Genomic DNA, 25,946 nt, shown 5'->3' on the forward strand with positions numbered 1-25,946 from the left:
CCTTGACTGATAAGCTGCCCAACACTTATTCTTCTAATGTGTAGTTATACTAAGTGCAGAAGTTTACAGGTGCTTTAACACCTACCAAAGTTGATTTTAATCATGAGACCTAGTGCAGTAACAGAATCTATTTGTAGGGTTTTTTATAGTGAGTTATATAATCAAAACACATTTGTGATTGCACTGTATCTGTGAGACAAGTAACTGATGATTTTAGACCACAAACAAAAACAAAGCAAAATAAAACTCTGTGGGAACAACAATATCTTAGAAGAGATATATATTTTTTAAATACAAAAACTGGTTAATGAGATAGCAGTCATAACCAGGGTATATTATATCAGTGTACAAAGTAATGACATGTGACTTTAGACAGCATGGATTAAAAATGTGTATATGTGAATATATCACCTGGGACTGATTATTAAGGTGTTAATGTGTTTCTTAAATTCCAGCTGGACCTGAATCTTTTGCTCCAAACATTTTGAAAGATCAATCCTAAATGGAAAGTACAGCAATTTCTGAAATTATCCTAAAACTTATTACTAATGCATAATCAACTCAAGATGATGACTAAGAATATTCAAATTGCATGTTTACATGAAAGACATAAAAATTAGCAGCATGTTTAGGTAATTATTAATTCTCAGATTTTCATTACTGCTTCATCTATATTTCTAGGCCTAAAAACTTCAGGAGTTAAAAATGTTAAGTAAATCTCCTGTCTAATAAATACAAAAGGAGAAAATCAGAAATAACTGTAAAAATATATTTATAATCAGCCACAAAAAATTCTATAAGCAGTAAATTGATGAATGGACTATACAATGAAATGAAAACAACATTTAAACTTTGCAGGTTCATGAGTACTTGTATGGAACAGCAATACCTTTTAGCGTAGATATTTTTAACTATGCATAGAAAAATAATAAAACTGAAAAGCACATTTTTTCACAGACAAATATTCAGTGATGAATCAAAATGTATGTAATGATCTAAAATCAAGATGCTGTTTGCCAACCTACAAGTATATGATTTATAGATGATCAGTTTGTGTAAATTTAATATTAATGAAAAACAGTTGATTTTGACTGAACAATAAGGATAAGATAATTTTTAAAAGGAGCCACAATATACTATTAAAGGGGGTGGGGGGAAGATGTGTTCTTTTTTTTTTTTTTCTTTTTCTGGTTTATGAGAACATTTTGTTGGCTAAAAACCGGGGTGATTTTGGTACAGGACGTCCTCTGCTGGACAGAGTCCGCCATTACAATATTTTATCAGAACCGAAGAGGCCTGGTTAATTCCACTAATTCTCTCATTTCTGGCAGGGAGAGAGGGAAAGTACTTCAAAGACATCTGAACCACACTTCAGACCAACTGCAACCAAGATGTCAGGATCTGGGTTTGAGCATTTGCAATGTGTAAAGCTCACCAGTAGATGATAAATGTGTACTGAATATCGCTGGAAAGATTTTCACCATGGTTGAGGGAGATACAGGAGTTTACCCTATAGGAACAGCTCTGAGACCGTGTGCAAGGTACATGACCTACAGAGATCTTATTTTAATTGAACGGAAAGAAAATGAAGTTATTGCGTGTTATTACTTGGTTCAGTTTACCTTGGGCTTTTCGTCCAGGATCTGCTGACGTATCTCCTTGTGTTTCTCTACAAGTTTTTCTTGCCGTTTACTTTGGGCCTCTTCTAACTACAAGAAAGTTACAAAGAAAGTCATTTTCATGTAAATGTGCAAGGGAATGTTTTCAGAAAAAAATGGAAAGCTTTTCAGATCTGTGGCATACATTGAATTATTTCATATCCTGAGCAAGAACTGTCCTTACAAGTGTAGGAGATGGTTGGTAAACGTGGGTTCTGGGTGATGGGGACACAGGGTCGGGGTGGGGGTGATCTATAGATTATGTTGATTTAATAAAAATTAACATTTTTGTTAATGTTTGAAAATTTCTGTAATATCAACTTAAAAACCGGAGAAGTGCCTTTGGAGGTGGCCATTTTTCTTTGCGGTGATGACAACGACACGTTCTTTTGGGGGCTCTCCCATTGACCTTATACTTCTGGGCTCCTGTCTTTGGAAAGGATTCTTGACATCTATTTTTCAATGGCCCTTTTTATCCATAGGTTTGCAATTAAACTTGCAGAAACACTGATTACAGAACGGCTGCTCTGTAAAGCAGCTCTCCCAGGTGCTGGTGATCAACGGATACCAGGCGCGGCATTTCCCTCAGAGGCTCACACTGTGCTTGCAGAACATTCGTATGTGGTTTGCGAAACAGAGAGAGATTAACTGACGTACCCTCTTGATGTACTGCACCACCTCTTGGATGTATGACCGGATCATCTCTGTCTTTTCCCTAAGAGCAAATGACAACTTGATCATTATATGACGTCATTCAGCATCAACAAATAGGTGCACCTTGGACTTTCAGATGAAAGTTTCCAGAACTTTCTACATTCTCATTGCTGCTGCAAGAAAGGTAGAGCCTGCTAGCTCTGGACAGAAAGCAGGTTCGGCCCACCGGCGAGCAAGCTCTGTTTTTGCTAACTGCTGGGAACGTGGCCCGACAGCATGGGAACTAAGAATTGGGGTTTTTTTTCCCCCTAAGGACAACTCTTTACTCCAAGGATCCCTGGCTGCGCCTTAGTTCTTTGCTGAACTGCGCTGTGATTTCCATGTTAAAAACTTTACAAAAGGGCTCTTTGGAAAGGTTAATTAGAGGAGAAGTTTCACAGATGGGTTTTTGGGTGGTTAAGAAGTTGTTATCCTGCGGGTGCCTGGGTGGTTCAGTGGGTTAAGCCTCTGCCTTTGGCTCAGGTCATGATCTCGGGGTCCTGGGATTGAGCCCCGCTTTGGGCTCTCTGCTTAGTGGGGAGGCCTGCTTCTGTCTGTCTCTCTGCCTACTTGTGATCTCTGTCTGTCAAATAAAATCTTAAAAAAAAAAATTTCTTATCCTAAATGGAATAAAATAATCCCCCGGTGACAGGTAAGGGAGAAGGGGTTCTTTCTCCTTACTCTTCCATTTGACTTTTGTCTTTGGATTTAGCTTCTGTTATCTTCTCCTGCCTTTTTTTGTCCATCTTCTTCTTTAACTCCTTCTTCTCTCTGAAGTCAAAACAGAAGTAAAAGGCGGAGGGAGGTAAATAAACAGCAGATTTTGTGCAACACATTTGTAGACACAAAGCTACTGGAACGAGAATGCAGGCTTACTTCTCACAGATTTCTTTGAGCTTCTTCAGCTGATTATTCTGACATTCTTCAGCAACATCCGTCAACTTTTGAATAAGCTGGGGAAAGAAAATGTGTTTGCTGTTTTACATGATCACACAAAGCATCCTCTCCCCTGGATCCTCCAGACAGCAGTGTCTGGCGTTTAGAAAGCGATGATGGATGTTTAACAATAGTTACAGTTACCAGGCATCTAACATGCCAAGCGGACATAATTTAAAACCATTACATTATCTAGGTTTTCATATGAATGTCTTCCTCTCATCTCCTTTGTAATTAAACAGAATTCCTTAGATTATTGTCCTGGTTTCTGCAGCTTAGCTCAGTGCAATGACAAGTAACATGGAAGTTCTGGTTCCAGTCCCCACTCTAGGACACCAAAAATAGGATTTTGGTCAAGACTGCTACATTTTCTGAACCTACATGTTCTAAGTTATAAATGAGATGATCACTGCCTTTGTCTCTTGGAGATACAGTGAAGCTCAAAATCACATGAGGATGATAGGAATATAAGTTATAATCAACTGTGAATTGGAATTCTGGGTTTCCACCAGATTCATTGTTTGCCTCAAGGACCATGAGTTGCCCATCTTAGATAGAAATTGGTGTTTGGGGGTGCCTGGGTGGCTCAGTGGGTTAAAGCCTCTGCCTTCAGCTCAGGTCATGATCTCAGGCTCCTGGGATTGAGTCCCGCATCGGGCTCTCTGCTCAGCGGGGAGCCTGCTTCCCCTACTCTTTCTGCCTGCCTCCCTGCCTACTTGTGACTTCTCTCTCAGTTAAATAAATTAAAAAAAATAAAATAAAAAAAGAAACTGGTGTTTGCATCCTTGTGTAGGTAACTTTCAAAGACCTTCAGAAATTCTCTCTATAGTATGGTATCCCTGAATTTTCATGAATTTCATGAAAGCAATTCTTTTACTATTTTGCATCAATTTTCTTCCAGAGGGCAGCGATCCTTGTCTGAGTTTGTATATCCTTGGCCCTCTGCACCATTCCTAGTGTTCAGTAGGTGCTCAGTTAAATGCTTATCAATTACACGAGCATCATTTTGCTTTCCAATCCCATCTCTTTCTCTGTTCCACATGAAGAACCTATAGAATTTTCTGCCATCACTCAGGCAGTGGTGGCAACTGGACTCTACCTTTCTGACTGGAGCTCCAAGCAGACAGTGTGGGCTTCCTCTGAAAGCCCCCCACTGCTGTCTGCCAGTGATGGAGATTCTCAGATACTGCAGAGTAAGTGACCTGTTGCTGCAACAGGGACAAGGCGATCTAATCAGAGTCCCAGCAAACTAACTTACTTTCTTTCTTTTTTTCTTTCTTTCTTCCTTCCTTCCTTCCTTCATTCCTTTCTCTCTCTCTTCTTCCTTCCTTCCTCCCTTCTTTCCTTTCTTTTAATTATGTTCAGTTAGTCACTGTATAGTAAATACACCATTAGTAGTGTTCAACAATTCATTCGTTATGTATAACACCAGTGCTCATCACAGCCTGTGCCCTCCTTAATACCCATCACCCTGTTACCCCTCCCCCCACCACTCTCCAATCTGAGACCCCAAGAGTAATACAGACCAGGAATTTACAGAAACACTCCACAGAAACAGGGACGGTACAGACAATAGGATCTTTCAATAGTAACCCTCAACGGGAATGGCCTAAATGCTCCCAGCAAACTTTCGTAGCTGATTTATATCGGGCCAGCAGTGTTTGAAGAGTTTAAGCCCTGTGAGGTTGTGCTTCTAGCTTCGTTTTACACAGGAAGTCACTGACATGCGTGGCTCAGATCCTGGGCCCCCAGCTCAGAGGTGGTAAGGGGCAGAGCTAGGTGCAAACCCAAGAAGACTCTGTGGCTGGTAGCCTTCACCCTTACCCCATGCTCTTTTCATTATGATTTTAGAATTTTTTTTTAAGATTTTATTTATTTAGGGGCGCCTGGGTGGCTCAGTGGGTTAAAGCCTCTGCCTTCCGCTCAGGTCATGATCTCAGGGTCCTGGGATAGAGTCCTGCATCCGGCTCTCTGCTCAGCAGGGAACCTGTTTCCTCCTCTCTCTCTGCCTGCCTCTCTGCCTACTTGTGATCTCTCTCTCTGTCAAATAAATAAATAAAATCTTTAAAAAAAAAAGATTTTATTTATTTATTTGACAGAGAGAGATCAGAAGTAGTCAGAGAGGCAGACAGAGAGAAAAGAGGAAGCAGGCTTCCTGCTGAGCAGAGAGCCCCATGCGGGGCTCAATCCCAGAACCCTGGGATCATGACCTGAGCGGAAGGCAGAGGCTTTAACCCACTGAGCCACCCAGGTGCCCCTAGAAATTATTTAAAATTTAAAAAAAAACAAAAACAGAAAACTCTTCTTATGTAAGAGGATAAAAACTTAAGGGAGAAATTCTCTTAGAGAACTACAACAAAGTAGGCACATTGACTTAACATTAACGTGAAATTTGATGCATTCGTCTGTGAAGTGGATTAAATCGGACAAATATTAACTGGGACTCGGGCCAACAGAAAATCTATTTGATCTTTCGAAAGAGATTGCCTGATCATGACCATCACAATTAAAGAAATCATGAAATATTACGGCTTTGTAGTGCCATTTATCAAGCTGTTTAGATGTAAAATGTCGGTGTGCAAAGGCTCTGGAAATTTCCTTGAGGAGTCCTGCAATCTCTATTCTAGCTGAGGGTGTGCACTCGGCCCCACAAGCTCTTTCTTCTCTCTCATTCACTCTAAGGAGTTAAGAGGGTTCTCCCCAACCTCAGTGGCAATATCAGAACCACTGCCGGGCAGCTTCCTAAAAATGCAGATTCCGGGACCCGTACCTAGGTCTAGGGACTCCAAATGTCTAGGGGGAGGGCCTGGAAGTCAGTATTTCCAAAATCTCTGGTGATTTGGATACTTTGCCTGATCTGGGGTGTGTCCGAGGGCCTGTCCTCATTCTATAGACCACTGTTAGATCTCCCAGTGGCACTTTTGATTTCAGCGGCCTTCGTACTTGTGTTTCCACTTTGTCATCTGCATCCTTCTCCTGATCCAGAATATTCTCTCATTGATTATGCCCCTACCTGCTCACATGTCTTGCTTTCCTTCTACCTCCAGCCCTCATCCCCACCCAATTCTGACTTTTATTTTGATTTGGTGCCACCCCCTAGACCACTGGCAGCACTACACTCCCTCAGAGTCCCACAGAATCTCCCTGCCTGCTGCGCTCCCTGGCCTTCCTCATTGTGCCTCCCTCTGAGAATCTGTCCTTGCTCTTTACTTTTCTCTGGAAGAGCTCCCACCCCCTTTGTTCCCAGAACACACACCTTTACCTAAACTGTTCAATTTAGCCACAATCTAACAAATATTTATCAAGTACCCTAAACACCTGGCACAATTCTACAGACTCTCAGCTAATGAGTTGGCTTTCTAGATCTTGTTACTCAAAGTGCAGTATAACCATGTCAGACCAGCAGCATTGGCGTTGCCTGAGAACACAACAGAAATGCAAATTCTCAGGCTCTACCCCAGACCAACTAAATCCAAACATGCGTTTTAAATAAGATTCTCAGGAGCTTTGTGTTCATGTTGCAGTTTGAGAGGCACTGTCTAGACGATTGAGAAAGATGGAGACAATTTAGAAGAAGCCCTCTGTTCTGGACTGAATGTTTGCGTCCCCTGCCAGAATTCATCTATTGAAATCCTAACCCCTATGTGACGTTATTCGGTGGTGGGGCTTTGGCAGGTGATTAGGTCAGGGAGTTTGAACCCTCCTGACAGGATTAGTGCCCTTATAAAAGAGATCCTGCGGAGCTCTACTGCCTCCTCAGCCAAGTGAGGACACAATGAGAAGATGGTCATCTAGGAACCAAGAAGTGGGCTTTCACCAGACATCGGACCTGTAGCCATCTTTAATCTTGGAATTCAGCCTTCAGAACTGTGAGAAATAAGTGTTTGTTGTTTCTACCACTTAATCTATGGTAAGAGACTAAGACATTCCCTCAAATTCCCTCTTTTCTGTCTCAAAAAATCTTTGGCACTTTATCTACATTCTCTTTATTACCCCATACTCAGGTCCCTCCTGTCTGACATGAGGATAACCCTTCCTTCCTGAGGTAGTTGTGAAAGTTAAAAGGAAAAACACACATGCAAGTCCTACTAGACCACTTTTTAGGTCCCTAACTTGGTTTTCTTACCCTTCCTTCCAAGAGGAAGGTTCTCACCCTTGTTGTCCATCCTGTCTTCTCCAACTTGTGGCAGGACCTGATCTACCATTTCATTTTCGCCTCTCAAGCTTTCTTCTGCCCTGGACACATTCCCTTTGCATGGAAACCCATTTCTGTTTCCCTTACCCTCCCAGAACCCTCAACTTTTCTTCCATGTTGGACCTTCCTTTCGTTTCTATCCCTACAGTCGAAGACAAGTGGCTCCTGCTAAAGTTTCGATGCCTGAGCTGCATATGCTTCAGCTCTTCCAGACACTTAGACTTGAACCACTGGAATTCACCTGATTTTGCTTTAAGGTTAAAAATTGTTTTGTTATTGGCCATTTCTCAGGATTTAACTTTCATTATTCCAGAGATTCACAATGTTTCTTACTTCACAGTGTCCTTAGGATCTCAGTAATTTTTTCAGGGGTACCCTTAGGCTAAAAGAAATAAAAGGAGGGCTCTATTTATTCATGAAACAATTAGATCCAAACTTAATAGTAGTATGGTGCACAGTGTCCAACAGATGTTGTTGTTTCCTTAAAAAAAATGTAAAATATCCCATCATGCCCCTGTGAGTTCAACATGGCACGTCAGGGTGACTTTATGCACAGCTGGAGATCATGACTTTATCCTATCCTTTTTTGCCAACCACTCTCACACAAAGATCTCATTCTTTAATTTATGGTATCTCCAACAATTACCACAGTTACCTCAACTCTTAAGGGCTTCAATTAATTTCAGCCTCATCTACTGCCATTGACCAATTCCACCAGAGGAAGGCTCACCAGGGTCTCACCATTTCTATAAGCAAGTTTAGGATTTGTCTTGCACAGAAGACAAGTCATTATATTATCCCACTGATTATCATCATATAGTTCAAAAGTGGGCATTATATTTGAGTTTCTTCTTGGGTACTTTCCACATCTAGGGAGTCACAGAGATGCGTGAACTGCTCTGGTTACCTGTATTTCAAGGCTTTGTGTTAACAGCATTCTGATGCAGATTTTTGCTAACTCCGGTCTGGATTCCAAGAATTCCTTTCCTGCCCTCAGTCTCTCCTTAGTCCTTCTACTCTATTCCAAATGTTTTTCCTTCTTCTATCTAAAGCCTTAACTGGCCCTCTATTCTCAAATATGTTATGCTCTGGCTCCATATTTCCTGTCTGGGCTAATACTCATCAAATCCAATAACCTAGGCAGCATTTTGCTCTCTGAACTGTTCAGGCACACACCTGCTTCTATACTTTGTCTCTTGTTATTTATCTATCTTGATGATATCTCCATTTGGGTGGGAGACAGCACAATATAAGACATTCCCAAGATTTGTAGAAAGTTCCATTATGCTGGGCTACTCTAACTAAGAAGAGTGGGTAGTAGTGAAGGTCTCTACTTGTCCATGCCCCTTTCCTTTCTAAGCCAGTCTTTTGTGATAACTCCCATTTGACCACCCAGATAACTCTAGGCTTGGCCCCTTAACTGGCTTTTGTAAAAGATACCAATTATAGAACTGACCTTTGTATGCACATGCTTTCTTATTGCTCCCTAAAGGAATGCCACCATTGCAATCATCTTTTCTAATGACTTTTTTTGGAACCCCAGACTCTACACAAAATAGGTGCTCAGAAAAAGATTGTGAATGAAATCTTTTACATTTTAAAACCACAGTGATCTTGACCTTGGTGACAATAAAGAAGCAGCATGTCCAAGCCATGGGTTGTCTTATTGGACATACTTTCAAAACATATAGTTTGGGTACTTAATGTTGGGTCGGGGGCTTTGGGATTGCAGGAGGAACAATAGAAATGACCACCGGGGCCGCCATCTTCCAGCCTCCTCCCCTTCCTTAACCCTTGACTCTCCTGCCAAAAAGATGTATGCTCAGGTTATGTCTCCATAGGTAACCTGATACCTATGCAGGAAACGGGAGTATCAGGAGCCCCCACCCCATACCCTCCAATCACCAAATACCTTACCATATATGGATGTGAACCCATGCTGCCTTGGCCCAATAAAAGACCCTCACCAACTCCCTCCCATGTAACTTCCCCGACTCCCCTCTCTGGAGTCATGGAACCTCCCCCAGAGTGCCAGCCTCCTCCTTGCAAGACTTTCCTGGCTCCCCTTCTCCTGAGCCCCCGAAACTTCACCGGAGAATACCTTTAATAAATCTTGCCTTGCACCTACCTTGCCTGGTATTGCGTTTACCCTCCTGCAAAACTTTACACTTAACAAGCTAAGTTTTGTTTCTTTTTTTTTTTTTAAAGATTTTATTTATTTATTTGACAGAGAGAGATCACAGGTAGATAGAGAGGCAGGCAGAGAGAGAGAGAGAGAGGGAAGCAGGCTCCCCGCCAAGCAGAGAGCCCGATGCGGGACTCGATCCCAGGACCTGAGATCATGACCTGAGCGGAAGGCAGCGGCTTAACCCACTGAGCCACCCAGGCACCCCTAAGTTTTGTTTCTTTAGAAACAAATGCCTTATTATGAAATCCATGTTTTTAAAAACATGGCTTTTGCATACAACTGATGAAAACTGTTTCTGTAGAATCACAAAGAATATGTGTTTTAAGAAGGACAACATCTCTGAGTTTAATATGTCAGATATGTGAATGTCTTTCCATCCTGTGCTCAGTTAATCTTGGTTTCCCCCACTCTTCCATACTACAAACCCCTCCCTGTAGCATTCTACCCTTTCCAGCTATTTCCAAAAGACCTGTCACTCTTACTGTAATTCTGCCCTTTCAATATTTACTGTTTTTTCCCCCTTCTACTACTTAAGGTCCAGGAAGTAGAATGATTAATACTGTGTCTTTGTTAATAATATTCCACTATTGTCAGACTCCCATAAAACTGGCAATGGGATTATATATACATCAGTAAATTATCCTTTTCCTATGCTAAAAAGAGCTGGGGCTTACTTCTGGTTTTCTCTACCCAACTCTACTTCTCTAGGAAGAACTTCTTCTGTTTTCTGAGACCTGGCTCTGTGCCCAATGTAGTTCCCATGGGAGCTACTGTATTCTTTATCCCCATCCCTTGCCCAAGGTAAGTGGTCCCAGGGGATGCACTGATCCAAGTTGGGCCAGTCATAACCTGACGTTAGCCACAGGTGATTGGTCTAAGGTTGCAAGTTTAGACAATCACATGACCCTCATAAGGCTTTCCTCTAAGATGTTTCCAACTTGCTACTGGAGAAAGAAATAAAACCTAGATGGGCTGATGCCTATGTTTTCTGACAGGGGGAAGCCTGCATGCTGTTGGAAAAGAATAGTGGTAATACACATTGAAAAGTAGTAGAAAGAGAGAAAGAAGAAAGGAGGGAGGGAGGGAGAAGGACAGGAAAAGGGAGAAAAAGGGAAAGATATAGGTAGACAGACAGGCAGACAGACATAGAAAGGGCTACCAGTGACTTCTCGCTTCCATTTCTCCATCCCTTCCCTTCCCTGGTGTGGATGGTCAGTCTTTCCTCATGTGACCTACCCTGTGCATTTCTCTAGTAAATAAAAAAGTTTAACAAGGATTTCTGTCACTTGCAACCAAGAGAATCCTGACAAAAAAGTAGAAATAGAAAACCCCAAATAAGAAAAAGGAACTTCTCTGAGTATCGGGTCCAGGATTTCTATTGCATGAGATGTGAAAATGGCACCCATATTTTTCACACAATACCTGGAGTGCTTTTGAACTAATGTAAGGATACACTCACTTTGGGTGTATTTATTGGCAGACAGGTTCTACTCAAAGAACTATTCAATCATGCATTAGTCACAAAACTCACTGAAGATAGGAAAGAAGAAAAGATTAATTTAGAATTCCCAGGGCAGAAAACCAAAACAAAACAAAAGAGAACCAAAAGAACCAAGAGAGTATGTGGTTAAACGGAAATGCGGTAAACAACATTTAATTTTAACTTTTAGTATGATTCTTTTCTCTGGCCCAAAGGATTAGACACATTTCAGTTATTGGGCTTTTTTGTTTACCACTCTTGACAACTCTCCTAGTTAAATATTCCAAACCTTTTAAGGAGTGAAAAAGAAAAGCCCCGAGGGAATACAATTTCACGCTTGTTTTCAACTCCATACTGAAATTCACTTGGGTCCGTCCTTTGAGGGTGAGCGAATGGTTTCCATGGAAGAGAATAATTCCTTGACTCTAATTCAAAAGGGATTAAAAAAACAAACAAAACAAAACAAAACAAAACAAAAAAACATGTGGACAGAAGTTGGCCTGTTCAGTCTTCTCTTAAGAAGGACAATTTTGGAACATGAGCAAAAGTCCAATATAGAATGTTCACACTTCAGGCACAACCCACCTTCCTTCCCCCATTCCAGTAATATCTAAAGAAGCTACCACCTTCTTTTCTCCTCATTAACGCATCCACTCTGAATTTTCACTGTTTTTTTGTTTTTTTTTCCTTTTATAAAGAATTAATTTATGATGCTTCTAAACTAAGTCATGATCTATGGACTAAACACATTACTGAGAATTTAAATGCAAGGTGGACGTTCACACTGGGGTGTATCCTGGCCATTCGAATTGAGAAATATTCAGTCCAGTCAACCAGTGTTAACTGAGCACCTGTGATGTGCTGGGTACTGGGCTGGTGATGGTCCAACCGTGAGCCGACAGACAGACTCAGTCCACATGGAGCTAATAGCCTCCACTAGCTCTCTTTTCTTTTCAGGAGGACACCATCTTGGACTCCAAGGGCAACCATCATTGTCTGAGATATCCTTTCATACCTATGAAATTGTGATTTTTTTAAATTTGCATAGCTATGTAGAATTTATAGCAGCTTATTGGAGTCTAAATGTTAAAGGATCCTGGGAGTTTTTCTCCTTGCTGGGCAAAAAAATAAATAAAAATGAAAATCTGACCAAGATTCCTGGTCAGTGTCAATAAGTTAGCCCATTAAAACTGTAACATTTAAAATTATTTTTCACCTTTAAGTTACGCTGAGGTAAATGCTGGCTTTTGAGCTTTCTGGGAAGTATAAATAGATCAATGTGGCATACTCCCTTGAATGATATTTCTGGTATTCTTTTATGAGGCTATCAATTGGAAATACCTTCAAACTTTTAAAAAATCAAGAAATTTGATAAAGGGAGGTCTACTTAGGGCATGCTAATGATACCCGGGTTTTGCCAATGAGAAAATGTTTGCATTTCATCAAGTTCATTGAGATTATCATATCTGATTAAATCAACTAAAAAAAAAAAAAAAAAAACACCAAACCACTACAACTTAAGGGTAAGGCTTTGTAATTTTAAAAGATGTCAAGACCATTTAATTCAGAATAAATAAATAAATATCGATCACCACTCAGATGTGGGAAAGTAGCAATAATGTTCAAACTGGAGGTTTTCAAATAATTAGCAAAGGAGATCTGATTAAAAGATATGTGATTTGTCCTGTGGTTTTTTACTAAAATAGGGCAATAAAGCAAGGACTCAATATTTCAACAGTCCCTTTGGAATCCAAACTTAGAAGGACTGCCTGTGAAGATACATACCACAGCATGTCAGTTACTACAAAATATATCATTTCAACATCTCTGACTTGTCCAGTGGAATGCAATGAGTCCTGTAATTCCAGAGGGCACAAATGAGATGATCAGACTTGTGGGTTCTATTTTGGAATTTTCCTTCCAGCAGAGTCCCTTCTGTTCCCGAAGCTCTTTTAAGTTGACACAAGTCAAAACTATTCTTTTCTTTACCTTTGGGGATGGTTCTATTTCCTGATTGTTTTCCTTAATGTTACCCAAATAGTTACCAATTAACACATAAAAGTACATTAAGCTATATTGTGTACACACACACACAAAAGAAAAACCAAAGCTTATTGCTTTCAACTGAAATCCCTCATTATTATTTTAATAGGCTCAAGAGTAGGGTCATCTCTGATTCTATAATTAAGGGAAACTGACATTACTGTCAGAGGGAGATTTTACAAGCATCCTTGCACAAACTTTTTGTTTTAAAAATTAGGATACAGGCACTCAAAGAGGTGAAATGATTTAGCAGATGTTATACAACTAAAAATGGATGTCATGTCTTCTCAGTTTAGATCCTGTGCAAACAGTCTTTTGGTAAAGAATGATGACTGTCTTCTAGGCACTGCGTTAAATTTCCCTGGATTATTTTATTGCATCTCACATCCAAATTATGAGGGCTGTGTGTAGATTATTGCCCTAATTCTCTACCACTTCCTGTATTCACACTTTTTGTAATGTGACTTGTAGGTCCCATAAACAAAAGATAGAATCTATTTCCCTGTCCCTTGAATCTGGGCAAATCTTATGACTTGCTTTGACCAAAGAAGAAGGAGGAAGTTTCTAAGACCTCTCAAAACACCTTGTCCATTCCTCTTGCTCTCAGGTGGCATCCTTTTCAGTTTCCACATGAACAAGCCCAGAGCAGCCTGCTGGATAAGACATGTGGATCAGTCACCCATCTTGACCCGGTCGACAGCCAGCCGATCTCCAAAAGCAGAGCCCCTAGCTGATGGATGACTGAACCAGAGACACATGAATGAACTCCAGCCAAGACACTGAATGAGCCCAGCCAAGACTAGAGGAACCATCTAGTTGAGTGAAGCTCAAATTGCTAGCCACAGAATCAAGAGCTAAACAAATTGTCATCTTAAGACAGTAAGTTTTGAGGTCTTTGTTATGCAACAAAGTTACCTGATAAAGATGGGCATACTCTTAGTAGATCTGTCTGACTTCACAACCTTTAGTTTCAACCACTGATGTGTTTGGTGTTCCCAAGATTGAAGAAGAAAAATCGGAGGAAGCAGCAGCACCACCTAACATCACTACCATGGCAGTACCAACTAGCACATATCAGACTAGCATGGGGCAATACAGAATGCTGCAATTCACGATGATACAGTGCTAGCTTTAAATCTTCTCTAGTTACATTGAAGCAACTTGGGTTTGGCATTCAATTGTTCCATTTAAAAATGCATCGTAGTATCTAAACTGTGTGTATCATAGAATGAAAAGTACATGCTAAAGAAGTGAGAGAGGGACGCCTGGGTGGCTCAGTTGGTTAAGCAGCTGCCTTCACCTCAGGTCATGATCCCAGCGTCCTGGGATCGAGTCCCATTTCGGGCTCCTTGCTCAGCAGGGAGCCTGCTTCTCCCTCTGCCTCTGCCTACCTCTCTGCCTACTTGTGATCTTTCTCTCTCTGACAAATAAATAAATAAAATCTTAAAAAAAAAAAAAGAAGTGAGAGATTTGTCCTGAGACCTGTCATATACTTTTGAAAAGTAAAAGTATTTTTACCAAATATAGGAGAAAAAATTGAAGTAAAAGTAAAGGAAGGGTTTGTCTATTTATATGTTTATACTCATGTCTGGTAAAAGTTTAAAACTTACTATTTTTTGTTATCTTTATAAGATGCATGCAAACATAAGATATAAATGCCTCTATTTCATTCCGGTTGACTTTTATTACCAACAATTACATGTTATGCGTACTAATCTAAAAGCGGTGGGGTGCCTGGGTGGCTCAGTAGTTAAGCCTCTGCCTTCGGCTCAGGTCATGATCTTAGGGTCCTGGGATTGAGCCCCACAGCTCAGGTCATGATGTCAGGGTCCTGGGATTGATTTCCACATCAGGCTCTCTGCTCAGCAGGGAGCCTGCTTCCACCTCTCTCTCTGCCTGCCTCTCTGCCTACTTGTGATCTCTCTGTCAAATAAATAAATAAAATCTTTAAAATAAATAAATAAAATAAAAGAGCTACATAATGTTTCCTCAATTATGTTTTAGATGTAATTATATATTCATTAGTCTTTATTAATTTGTGCTGCAGCTTTTTCTAGAAGAGAATGGAAAAATGATTTATTTTTTTAAAAGTACAGCAATTGGACAGATCATTTTATTTGAAAATTTAAACATCAAAAGCTGTAAATAAACAAATACGTTCACATTAAGAAAAAAAAAAGGGCAGGGACTATGTTTAGGCTTGGTCCACACAAATTTCCCCACCAATATGAGGCCCACAGGAAGCCTTCGATGACTTTCAATGCATGAATGGTTATGTAAGTGTATTTCACACTCTAACTTCCCCACCTCCCAAAATAATAAATGAAAAGATACCATATGAACTCTGGGTCCAAAAGAAAGGAAACAATCCAGCGGAAAAGTATGTGATGGATGTGAATGGGCAGTGTATAAAAAGAAAAAAGACTATAATCTGCCGCCAATTAAGATGACTTTGCTCTCCCCGCCGGGGGTCTGGTGTGCAGTGGTTGCAAACAGTAGTATGCAGCCTGTTGTTTGTATTGGTTGACCTAAAGGACCTTGGAGACAGCCCTTTCCAGTGCACATGGGTTTCTGCTGGTGCTATCCTCAGTCTAAGCTCCAGACAAGTATTCAGAGTGCCTTTGGAAAGCCCCAGAGCACAGTGACCAGGGTCCACATTGGCCAAGTTGCCATATCCATCAGTACCAATGTGCAAAACAAGGAGCATGTGATTAAGGCCCTCCTCAGGGCCAAGTTCAAGTTCCCTGACCATCAGGAGAAACACATTTCCAAGAAGTGGGACTTTACTAAGTTTAATACAAGTGAACTGAGGACATGGTAGCTGAAAAGAAGCTCAGTCCAGATGGCTGTGGGGTGAAATACATCCCTAATCATGGCTCCCTGGACAAATGGTGGGCCCTGCACTCAGGAGAGCCTTGGCGCTGCCCTCTTCTTATTCATGCCCACCAATAAATCCTACTTCCTGTCCAAAAAAAGGGGAATACAAATGGCCAATACACACATGGAAATATGTTAATTTCTGCTCATAATTAAAGCAATGGAATTTTAAGATAAAGTTAATTTCTATTCATATATATATGCTATACATATATCTTACATATATATGTATATATACATATATATATGTATGAAATATATATGAAAAGAAGAGCATCCATTCTATTAGAATTACCCAATGGGGACCAGAAAAATTGACAAATGAGAACACATTTTGACAATTCTTTCATTCTCTATTTCACTACTAAAGCCTTTTATTTATTTGTCATTTCTTATCTGGTGGAGAATGTGAAGTTTTTAGGAAAGTTAAGTCATTTATTTATTAAGAAAAATAATCCCATGTTAAAGTCAGAATACTGGAGGAAGACAGAGAATGCCACCACAACTCAGTAGAGTCACTTCTTGACACTGCAATTATTCCTGGCCCATATACTTGAACTGGCTGGCCATAGAAGGGAGAAAATTCAAGGTTGGCTTCTCTACAGGCTATGACAGCAAATGGCGCTCATAGAAATCATCCAAAGGAAGGCAATGAGCTCCATCAGGCTGCAGCAGGATGTCAAAAACTGCAATACACATTTATATTTGAAGTCAAGATTTCCTAGTTACTTCATGTCTTTAAAAAAAAAAAAAAGGCTTCACTGAAAACAATGATTGGTGAACATTATCTCATTATTCCTTCTTATGCGTCTATGAAATGAGGATTATTCTTACGTCCATTGGACAGGTGAGAAAATGAAAGTTCAGAGGGGTCACACAGCTACACAGTGGCATAAGTGGGAGACTTAAAATATGAGAAAGAGGAGAAAATGCAGGGAGCAAAGCAAAACAAAACAATCCTCTGCATAGGATGACTAGCGTGATGACTGTGAGAAAAAAAGGAGGAAATCTTTTCTTGAAGCCACGAAAAAGAGAGAAAACAAAATGGTGGGTGAGGCACCACTGCAGTTGAGAAGTAACCCCAGCGCATCACCCCTAGTGAGTCCCCCCCTCACTAGGCTGTGGGTTTTTAAGCTTGAATGTGATACTGGGGCTCATTATTGACAGTCATCAAGAGCCCCCAGAGGGACCGCCCAAGATTCTCTCTCCTTTATCAAAGTCACTTTCATTTTTATTATGTTTTAAAGATTTATTTATTTATTTTAGGGAGAGAGGGAGTAGGGGCGGGGAGGAGCAGAGGGAGAAGGGGAGAGAATCTTGAGCAAACTCCCCGCTGAGTGCAGAGCCTGACATGGGGTTTGCTGTCACGACTCCGAGATCATGACCTGCATTGAATCCAAGAGTCAGACGCTCAACCAACCGAGCCACGCAGGCGCCCCATAACAAAGTCCCTTTTAAAATGAACACCTAACGCTAATGGTATGATCAAAACGTGGGGTCACCCTATGGCTACTGCTGAAAAACAGATCAAGTTAGGGCAAATTCCCCAATCCTATCCTTGGAACGGGGTCCCCACATTTTCAAAATATCTATGGAGAGAGTTCAGGGAGCGCAAGAACTTGAAGGAGGTTGGGGAATTTACATTTTTATTTTCACTCACCTCTAACTGAAAGTAATTGTTTTTTTCTGATGCCAGTCTAGGCAGGAAATAAAAGGAGGGATTTCCATAGGCCCCATGCCTTGGGCACCAGTCGGGACCCCTCCAGCTTGATTATCAAGCCGTGAATAATGGAGCACAGGCTGTATTTCCCATTGCAAGTAAAAGGAACTTTAGCCTTATTCCAAAAGGCATTTCGAACAAAGATAAGGATCAATGGCTCTCAAACAGTGCTCCTCTAACTTAAATGTGTAACAAGTCACCTGGGACTCCTATTAAAATGCAAATTGTGATCTGGCAGGTCTGGGGTGAGGCAGGAGACTGCATGTCTAACAGGCTCCCAGGTGACTTGGGACCCACACTAGAGCAGAGCTATTTGGATACTGAGTTGCAAGGATAAAGATTGTTCCTTAGACAGTACAAAAATGTCTTTGAAGCTATAGCGTCTGTGAAGCTTGGTGTGCACTTTACACCTCCTATGAACGATAACCTAAAAAATATTCTGTTGGTATTTATCCATTTATAGAATTACAAAAATGGCTCCCATCTCCAGGTTTTTGTATCAATTTGCTGATACCTTTCTTATTTCTCCTATCATATGCTATCATAACTTTGTGATACATGCTCCCGGAGTGTGCGGTAACCACATTCTCCTTCATCTTCATCTCCAGTGTTTTGCAAATATCAGCTTTTAAAAACAATTTTATTTTTATTCAAACTCTACATCCACGTGGGGCTCGAACTTACGACCCAAAGATCAAGAGTCACATGTTCTACCAACTGAACCAGCCGGGCGCCCCACAGATACTGAGTTTTCAGTGAATGTTTGGCAGAGAGTTGATTGATGTAATGCCTTCCTTCTTGATCCTTGAATTGTGGGGGCCAGCATCTGAAATGTATAGACCTTATTCTAAACACATCTGTATTTAATTCCCAAACCAATTTTGGGAGATGAAATATCTTGTTTAATTTCCCTCATCACCCAAATTCCCCTTTTTACCTGGGGCCTACTTGCTTTTTAATTACACTTTCATTTGTCTAATTTAGCCTGAGAGGCCTGTTCTTAACTCGGATCCACAACCAAAGATAGAACTAACACTTCTGGGTGCTCTCAGTCAAAAGATTTCCTGGCAGAACAATTTCTGGCTGTTGCAAATGGAGTGATAGAAAGTTCTGATATGCACCAGCTAAGGGCACGTGGTAGAAACTGTGGATGCCTCTAAACGGCCATAAAACAAACTTTGTATGGTTCTAAATCTTAGGTGTTTTGGCCTTCTTCACAAAAGAATACAATGTGTTCAAAGGCATCAGGACTTTAATTGAAACCCAAATCCATAATCACAAAGGTGATTATGAGTATTTTGAATATATTTGGCCTGAAAGGGCCAGACCGGCTTGGACATGTATGTATGATTTTCTAAAGAATTCTTCAAAGTTTATTTTTTATTTTTTAAGATTTTATTTATTTGTTTGAGAGAGCAAGCGAGTGAGAACAGGTGCAGGGGGAGAGGGAGCAGACTCCCCACTGAGCAAGGAGCCCAGTGTGGGATTCGATCCTGGGATCCCGGGATCATGACCTGAACTAAAGACAGATGCTCAACGGATGGAGCCACCCAGGCACCCCAAAGCTTCTGTTATGGACACACTCATTCCTTCATAGAGAGAAGTGAGTAGAAACATCTGTGGTAGGACTGCCACCCCCTCCCCCCACCGCCAGGAGGAGTTTCACTACTTCTCCTGCTCCCATGTCCCTACAGGGGCCTGATTTTCTACTTAGAAGCTCAGCTTGGTCTTCCCTGGTTCTCAACCCACCTTCTGCTCCAGGAGAAAACCTGCTGAGCCACTCTCTGTGACCTCCTCTGCCGGGGTCCAATGTGGGTCCTCATGCTGAGGTGTTCCTCCAGTGACAGTGACCGAGTGCAGCTCTTCCCTGTGATTTCTGCACTCATTTGTACCACCCCCTGCTCCCTGAAAGACCCTTCTGGCATGTCTGGACTTCTGTTTTCATCCACACTCTGAATTCTTGGTTTGGGACTCTCCCATGACGATTGAGTTTTCCTCTTATTCTGAATTACCCCTTCTCTCTCCTTGGGGAAGGGAATCTTGCCAGGGGCTGGAACTCTGGGGCAACACCAGATGCTTATGGCTGGATTGCCTAGTCCTCCTAGTAATAGTCACCTCCTAGTAATAGACACCCTGTTTGTCAACCGCAGTCACCTGCCAGAGAACCTCAGGGCTTCTAAACCCTTGGGTCACCATTCATCTGAACCCTCCTCTGGGATGGCCCTTTCCTGGGGCCCAACTCTTCACCAGGCACTAGAAGAATGATCCTCGGAAAGGTTACTTCAGGTCATGTGGTTCCTCCATGCAAAACCTTCCAGTGGCATCAACGTCACGGGAAAGTTGAAACACAGAGGTCTACAACTCTACAAGCTCTGTCCCCAGCCCCGGAAGTCCCATCTCTGACAGTCTCAGACAGAACCAGCCTGCGGGTCCCCCAGCACACAGCTCCATCCCTCACCCAGAGTCTTTGCATTTGCTAATCCTTCTGCTGAACAAAATCCTGCCCCATGTTTGTAGAAGTCAGTCCTTCACTCCAGGTCAGCTGCTGCCTCTCCGTGAGCCCTTCCCTCTTTACTCAATTTGAAATTTCAAAGCATGCTCCTCAACCTTCCCTCCACCCTCCCTCCTTATTTCCCCATTTCTCACTGATTTTTCTCCTAACAGTTAGGACCACCTGACATACTATATATTTTATGAACTTTTTAAAAAGATTTGTTAGAGAGAGAGAGAAAGAGCCATGGGAGGAGGGGGCTGAGGGAATGGGAGAAGCAGACGCCCTGCTGAGCAGGGAGCCTGTTTCAGGGTCCGACCCCAGGACCCCAAGACCACAACCTGAGCCAAAGGCAGACGTTTAACCGACTGAGCCACCCAAGTGTCCCTTATGAAATTATTTTGTTCATGATCTGACCCCTCATCTAGAAGGTAGTCTCCATAAAGGCTGGGATTGTCATTTTTATCCTCTTCTGTTTGAAAATATTTACTGAGTAGGTATCTAATACGTATTTGTTTAATGAATGAATGAACGAGGGTTTATTTTTGATGTGATAAAATGTTCTAAAATTGTGCTGATGCCTGGCATGGATAATAAGGTTGTTGAAGAGAAAGAGAGAGAGGGAACAGTATCCTAGGCATTGCAATTAAGGCATTGGCTGTGCACGTCCTGTATGAGTAGATATGAGGTCATTATGACAAGCTTGGCTTGAGATCTGAATTACCAGAGGTATCTGCACAACGGTTAGAAAGCAGGGCCTCTAGACTCAGGGGACCAAGGTTCAAATCCCAACTTCATCCCTTTCTAGTTGTGAATTGCTCTGTTTTTTTGTTTTTGTTTTTGTTTTCATTTTTTTTAATTGGAAAAGATGCTGACAGTAATACTGAACTCCAGGGGTGGTTGTTGTAAGGATTAAATTGGACAATTTCTGTAAATGGTTAACACAGGTAGGGCCCCTATCGTGAATGTGCAATACACGGTTATTATTTTAATTTTTATTATTGTTGTTATTTTCTGGAGTACTAGGGATGAGGTACTGGAGAAAATCAGGTGGCTGGGTTGTAGCAAGGTCTCAAAGCCATTATTTCTCCCTAAGATTTACTTTGACTTTCTCTGGCCTGTCAGGCAATCCCTTCCTTACACTGAACCTGATTCCTGACCTACCATTCCTTCATGGCTCAGAGCTTATTTCAGAGGTTCACAGACAAGGCAGCGCACTCCCCGACCCCTGCCCCAAATCAGGCGGAGCTTGTTAAAAATAAACCCTCAAGCCATACACCTAGGAATCAGGCTTGGTCCTCAAAGTGTGGTCCGGGAACCCAAAACATTTATCACTCTTCAAGAGGCCTGATGAACTAGAAATTTGGGGCAAGGACCAACAATCTGTGTTTTAATAAGCCTTCCAAGTGATTCTGATGCATGTGAAGTTGAGACTAACCGGCCAAGTGGAATCCGATATTTGATACGCTCCTCACCTGACTTTGACCTGCTCGTTTACTTATTATCACTGGACAACCAGACTAGGTCAACAGCAGGATAATGAATCACCTAACTCCACCCACCTAACTCCAAAGCAGAACCATACAAACTCATATAAACTCTGGCTACATGCTTTTCATTTCTATTAACTTATTCATTGGTGTTGTTCGGGGCACAAGCTTGTTTTTAAGGCTACTTGATCATTTGATTCATTTAATCTGTCACCAAATACTTATCACAACCATACTGTGTGTCAAGGCATCAACAACAGTGGAGAGAACATCACAACCTTTGAGAAAACATTCTGGAGGACAAAACTGACTACTAAGAGGGACTATGGCATTTCCTTCCAGGGGGTGGGGTGGGGCGGGGGGGGGGGGAGGGGGGCGGGAGGGGGGTTGGCGATTGGGTAGACAACATCCCACACTGGTCCTGTAGATCCTTTCCTCTACTCTCCTCAATGTAGGAGACTGGGCTGTATTGTTTAATGCCTGCTAGGCCTGCTGACACCAAAAATAGTGAGCATTTATTAGTAGCATTTTCTTAATTTTCTTGAACCAAAATAAGCATGTTTTTTTTTTAATTCCTTTAATTCTCCCTCCCCAAAACTATAACCCCAAAATAAGTTAGTGAAAAATAAAAACAGTAAAATAGCATCCTCGGGGATCAGAGGGGAGCTTGGTGAAGATGCTGGGGCAGTGGAGCTTGTAAAATATCAGTGCGGGGGCCACGAGGTGCCCTTACTCAATGTCAAATTCTAAGAAATTATTTCATTGTTTTATAAAGCCCAAGGACTGGGTTTTGCTTGTGCTTTCAAATGAAGCACGCATTAAATCATGTCACACTACAGATCTGAGAAATGCATCTTACCTCGCTCTACAACCTGACATCAAGGTAAGATTACTGACTAAGGAAGCCAAAGGAAGGTGCCAGCCGGACCTGCCACTGTCTCTCTTTATTTATTTTTTAAAGATTTTACTTATTTATTTGAGAGAGAGTGAATGAGAGAGAGAGAGAACATGAGCAGTGGGGGGAGGAGGTGGAGGGGGACAGGGACAAGCAGACTCCCTGCTGAGCAGGGAGCCCGACACAGGGCTTGATCTTGGGTCTCCTGGATCATGACTTGGGCTGAAGGCAGTTGCCCAACTAACTGAACCACCCAGGAGCCCCTGCTGTCTCTCTTTAAAGATATCCAAGAACATCAAGAGCTTTCTATAGAAAAGAGGGTCCCCAGCTATACAAACACAATTGCGTTTCTTAGGCTTACCAGTTTAATATGTTCTCGCTTCTGATATTTTTCACTATAATACTGCTCTTGTCGAAGATTAAGCAGCTGCTGCTGTTGTTTGTCTTTCAAGTCTATTAACTTTTGGGTCATTTCAGCATCTAGGGCAGCAAGATCTTGTTCAATCGTTGATGAACCATGGTCAGGACTGCTGGGATCTGATCTGCAAGAGACACAGATCTTGAGTCACAAGCCATGAAGGGCATAACAAGGTGAAGGGAAGGTTGTACATTACAGTTCCTCCTAGACAGAGGATGTGTTGGGAAATAAATGTTTTAATAAACCACTTGAGATAGAGGTTGATACCCCAAGGACGAGCTTATCAGTGGAGGGTCTCCAAACACAGAGAGTGGATGACACTGGGAGATTTCATGTTGGGGCTGAGAAGGAAAACCAGGAGGCTGGGGACCCTGTGGTAGTGGTGGAGAGACTGATAATCCTCCCTACCTTAGGAAAAACAATCCCTAAGGTCCTAAAAAGACCTTAAAAAGACCTTTAAAAGGTCTTAAAAAGCCTTAAGGCTTTTATCTTTTTTTTTTTTTTTTTTTAAACCTTAAAAGGCTTTTTTCTTAAAGGTTTTTTTTTTAAAGGTTTTTTCTTAAAGGTTTTTCTTAAAGGTTCTTTTCTTAAAAAGACCTTAAAAAGGTCTTAAAAAGCCTTAAGGCTTTTATCTTTTGTTTTTTTTTTAATAAGACATGTATAATGTGATTCTCAGCTACTTATGTCCCGTAACGACTTCACTACACTCAATATCGATTGGGGTCTGTCAGGGGAGTTGAAGAGCGGCTGAATTTTGCATCCGGGTGATATGGATAGAAAACAGAGAGCACGTGCAGACCCCGCCTGCCGGCAAACCCTCCTCCTGGCTGACATTCTGTTTCTTGACATCTTTTAAAGAAAAGATACATTATCAAATAAGTTTCTTTGGGGGGGATATACCAATTTCATGGATAGCTCTACCCAAAATGGTGCTTTCTTCCAAATGCTTAGGTTACAAGAGAAAGGAGGATGCATGAGTTCATTGAAAAATATTTATTGCATGCTTACACTGTGCAGGGTGACTTTCTTTGAGTTGTTCATAGCCAGAGAATTATACAGATATTGAGAAGATTAGGAGTCATGTGGAAATAAATCATAGCAATTCTCACTAACTTATTGTGCTAAAACATAGGGTACAATCCCTTAAAATTTATGGTCTTACTTTTTGTAGGACACACAGAAGTGGACGATATTATCATTTATTACTCTGAGGTATTTTCCGGATTTTAATGTGTATCAAAGGTGATGGGAGTGAGACAGACATAATCAGACCTCAATGCTTTGGCTTTTAAAGAGAAGTTTCTTTTGATGTATCTTAGGGATTTTTGTTTATTTTTTTAAGAAAAGTATAAAAAATAACCAAGGGAACAGTGTTTCTGCTTCTTCTGTAAAAACAGCATTGCAGACATTATCCCCTGTTGCCTACTATTGCCTGTATAAGATCCATGAGATGAATTCTTCTGTAATTTAATACCAGGAAAATGCTTGTCTCTCTTAGAAAAACAAGCAAGTTTGCTTTAATCAGATAAGGAGAATTGTCTAAACCCTACTCCCTTTTCTCAGAGGCTAAGAGCTAAAATTCAGCATTTCAAGGACAGAAATGGTATTAAATGGTTGATACTGTCAAGTAGAAATACAGCATGGGCCACGTATTTGATTTTTTCCACATACGTGATTCAGAATTTTTAGTGGCTAACTTGAAAAGTAAAAAGAAATGAGTGAAATTAATTTTAATAACACATTTTGTACAGCCTAGTACACCTAAAATACTATCATCTCAACATGTAATTAAAATAAAATCAATATAAGTTAATATAAAAATGTGGGCTCTTATTTATATATATATATATATATTTTTTTTTTTTTAATGGAGTCTTTGAAATTTGGTATATATTTTAGACTTAAACAGCACATTTCCATTTCCATGAGCCACTTCTCAAGGGCTTGAAAGCCACAAGTGGCTAGTGACTACCATACTGGACAGGGGGTCTGGATAACTGGTAGCTACTCAGACTGCGTGTATGTGTGTTGCTTCTCTTTTTCTATTTTCATAGGATTTTTACATATGTCTTCTATGATGAGTTACTTCCATACTCTATTAGAAGTTTTCAGGATATGACCTCCAAGTAAACAAATGTGCGAATAAACAAAGGAACCCATATATACATCCCTACAACAGAAATTTAGGAGAAGTTTAGGCCAATTTTGCTGGAACCATTTGTGTAACTGTGTAACAGTAATTGTGTAATTGTGTAAATGTCTTGGGCTTTTTGGCTTTCTCCTTCAAGAAGTAGCAGCAGCTCACCTTGATGGCTTCTAAGACTATTCTAGTTGTAAGAAATAGTGATGTTATTGCTTTTTAAAACCCAAATATTGGGCTTTGATTGTGTCTTTAACTTAAGCACATATTCAATCATATATCATATGTATGGATCTGAAATTTCCTCTTGCATCTGTCTCTAACCTGGCATCAGGATAAGATTATTCCTTAAGGAAGTGAAAGAAAGGATGGACTAGAGCCTATTTAATTCAGCTCAATGGCAGGTGGCTTGCATGATCACATAGTTCCCTGTTTTACCATGCTAGCTACTTATGGGTGATACCTGCATAAGTCATGGTCACTGCTGTGCCCCAGGGCAAGTAGGTACTCAATAAATGTCGGTTGAATGAATATGTGAGGGATGCTTCTCCCTGTCAAGTCTGGGTACATGGCGCTATGGGGATCCCTAGACCCAAACAAGGGCTACTTGTACAAGGCTTTGTGGGTTTCAGCAAAGGCAGCAAAGGGTAGTTGAGACGTCTCTTTTCTACAGCAAGTCACCTCTTCAACTAGGTTCTAGAACATGGCAAAACTGCATACCT

General features: G+C 41.1%; 1 protein-coding gene and 1 pseudogene across 3 annotated transcripts in view; one reads left to right on the forward strand and one right to left on the reverse strand.

The window, feature by feature from the left end:
* The window catches only part of PLCB1 (phospholipase C beta 1), a 694,978-nt gene that overhangs the window by 82,461 nt on the left and 586,571 nt on the right, over positions 1–25,946 (reverse strand). For all 3 annotated transcript variants that reach the window (XM_045980928.1, XM_045980930.1, XM_045980929.1), the window contains exons 27-31: positions 23,028–23,208; positions 3,228–3,304; positions 3,033–3,122; positions 2,316–2,373; positions 1,623–1,709 (exon numbers count right to left, since the gene is read on the reverse strand). In XM_045980928.1, the coding sequence (XP_045836884.1) occupies positions 1,623–1,709; positions 2,316–2,373; positions 3,033–3,122; positions 3,228–3,304; positions 23,028–23,208 (493 nt within the window). The remainder of the gene's footprint in view (positions 1–1,622; positions 1,710–2,315; positions 2,374–3,032; positions 3,123–3,227; positions 3,305–23,027; positions 23,209–25,946) is intronic.
* Positions 15,625–15,743, forward strand: LOC123927344 (annotated as a pseudogene).

This window comes from Meles meles, chromosome 16 (assembly GCF_922984935.1).
Source record: "Meles meles chromosome 16, mMelMel3.1 paternal haplotype, whole genome shotgun sequence".
In the NCBI taxonomy this organism is placed as follows: Eukaryota; Metazoa; Chordata; class Mammalia; order Carnivora; family Mustelidae; genus Meles; species Meles meles.